At 49.0% G+C, this 1,978-nt stretch overlaps 1 protein-coding gene across 1 annotated transcript in view; it reads right to left on the bottom strand.

Annotated features, from left to right (window-relative positions):
- kansl1l (KAT8 regulatory NSL complex subunit 1-like) overlaps positions 1-1,608 on the bottom strand; it is a gene marked incomplete at its 5' end in the record, with an annotated part of 19,166 nt that extends 17,558 nt beyond the window's left edge. Inside the window, 1 exon segment of the mRNA XM_014011535.1 lies at positions 513-1,608. Coding sequence (XP_013866989.1) covers positions 513-1,531 — 1,019 coding nt within the window.
- Between the last annotated feature and the right edge of the window lie 370 nt (positions 1,609-1,978).

Raw genomic sequence — 1,978 nt, 5'->3', positions numbered from 1 at the left:
ATATATATATATGTATATTAGGCTCTTCTTCCAAGCACCTTTCTTTTCCTGAAACAAGCCCAGAGGGAGAATCCAACCATGTGCACTCCTCACTGGCCTGACCATTAACCAGGCGGATGATTCCAGCCTGAGCAGCAGCTGCGTTCAGGTTCCTAACGCTGTGTGTGAATGTTCTTCAGCATCAGCAGTTAACATCAAACCAGACACTGAAATGATCCGGTTTTATGGTTCAGTGGATTTCCAGAGACTCTCGTTCTCATCTCTAGCTGGTTTATTTCACTTTAAGGACCAGCTGTGCGAGCACGATAGCCACAGATGTGCTAAAGAAATAAACCTCGAATTTCAAGATCAGTTTAAAAAAAAGGAACCAGGCCTCAGATTTTATTGCGTTTCGAGACACGTACCACTTTAATACAAGTCATAAATGTTACATTTTTAGCCATSCTAAATAAATAGACGGCTAACGTCAAACATAGTAGCATTAAAGGGAATTATAACTAGCTGATACTCACACAAATGATCTCTTGCCACGATCCGCGTCCTCCTCTGGCTCGTCGTCTGAGCTGCTGCTGCCCGTGGCCTCCGAGTCCAGGGCCTCCAGCAGGCCTCTCAGCACCACCTGGCTGGAGTCACAGAACTCTGTGACCTCTGTGAGGGAAGGCCAAGCGGTGGACTCAGAAAACACGGCATCACTGTAGGCCTGCGGATCCACTAAAGCGCGTTGCGCACAGCCTAGACTGTCGAGGGACGCATCTCCGAGTTCACGACGCTTCTGCAGCCCCTCGAGCTGCTGGCTGCAGTGGAGCGAGGCGTGATCTCCCAGTAGGGCTCGCAGTCTCTTCTGCAGCCTCCAAGCTTTGTCTTGTAGACCCTGATGCTTGGAGAGCTGCTCTTCTAGCCCAGCTTTAAACCCCACCTGGTCGAGGTTTAACGTGTCAGGCTGCACAGAAACTGGAGGAGGACGACAGGCCGGCCCTGCTAATCCCTCACACATCAGTGCAGGCTGGGCTGCGTATATTCGAGTGCGACTCGGAGACGGAAGCACCCGAGAATGGGAGGGATGCACGTCACCACCATCTGGTCTCCATTCAGGAACAGCACTCTGTCCGTGCAGCAGACAAGCCTCTTGGCTATTGTGCTCGGGGACAGGGATTAAAAACACGTCCGGCACACCTGGGAAATCAGCAACCCCTTGCTGGGACTCTGTCTGGCATTTGTTGAAGGAAAGGAAGCTGACGAGGGAACCCGGGCTGGCGAGGGGCGCCGTCTCGTCGGAGCGGGTAGATGTTAGCAGTCCGAGGTTTGCAGGGGGATCCAGGAGRCTCAGGGGAAGGCAGGAGTCCAGAGAGTGAAACAAGCAAAGGTTCATCATTTTCTGGAGGTCGCCGTCATCTGCAGATCGCACGCCAGGCTCCAGCTCCACGGCGCACGTCGTGTCTCTGGGGTCGGAGTTCACCGCGTCAGGGGCAGGAGGGGAGGTCAAGTGGATCCCGTGGCCATTTTTCAGGATTTTGGTCAGGGCCGGGGCCATGGGCCTCTCTGAGCCGTCAACAAGGCTGCGCACTTCACACTTATCATTCAGGAAATGTTACAACTGGAGTTGAAAGTCTGTAAAACACAGAAAATTTGAAACATGTTAGAAATGAACAGTGCTTCAACTGAAATGTAAGAAACAAGTGAACAGTTCAACGCTTCATTCGTTTGGTTAAACGTGCTCATTATAATGTCATGAAGGTTGGTAAAAGAATTCATCAAGTAAGAAATAAGGTCAGCCCCCAACCCTATATAATATATAGAAAAGTATTAAAAAAAAGAAATAAGATTTTGGAAACAGCTACTAATTTTCACGTTTGTTTACATAAAAAAAACTTCAAAGTGACTGAAAAAAATAAAAGACATACATTGAGGACTGCAGATAAATGCGCTTTATTTACACTGAGTGCGTACCCTCAGTGTATTATTATAATTGCATAGTTCA

Source organism: Austrofundulus limnaeus, unplaced genomic scaffold, assembly GCF_001266775.1.
Source record: "Austrofundulus limnaeus strain Quisiro unplaced genomic scaffold, Austrofundulus_limnaeus-1.0 Scaffold81, whole genome shotgun sequence".
NCBI lineage: Eukaryota > Metazoa > Chordata > Actinopteri > Cyprinodontiformes > Rivulidae > Austrofundulus > Austrofundulus limnaeus.
This window is presented reverse-complemented; position numbering and strand designations above follow the sequence as displayed.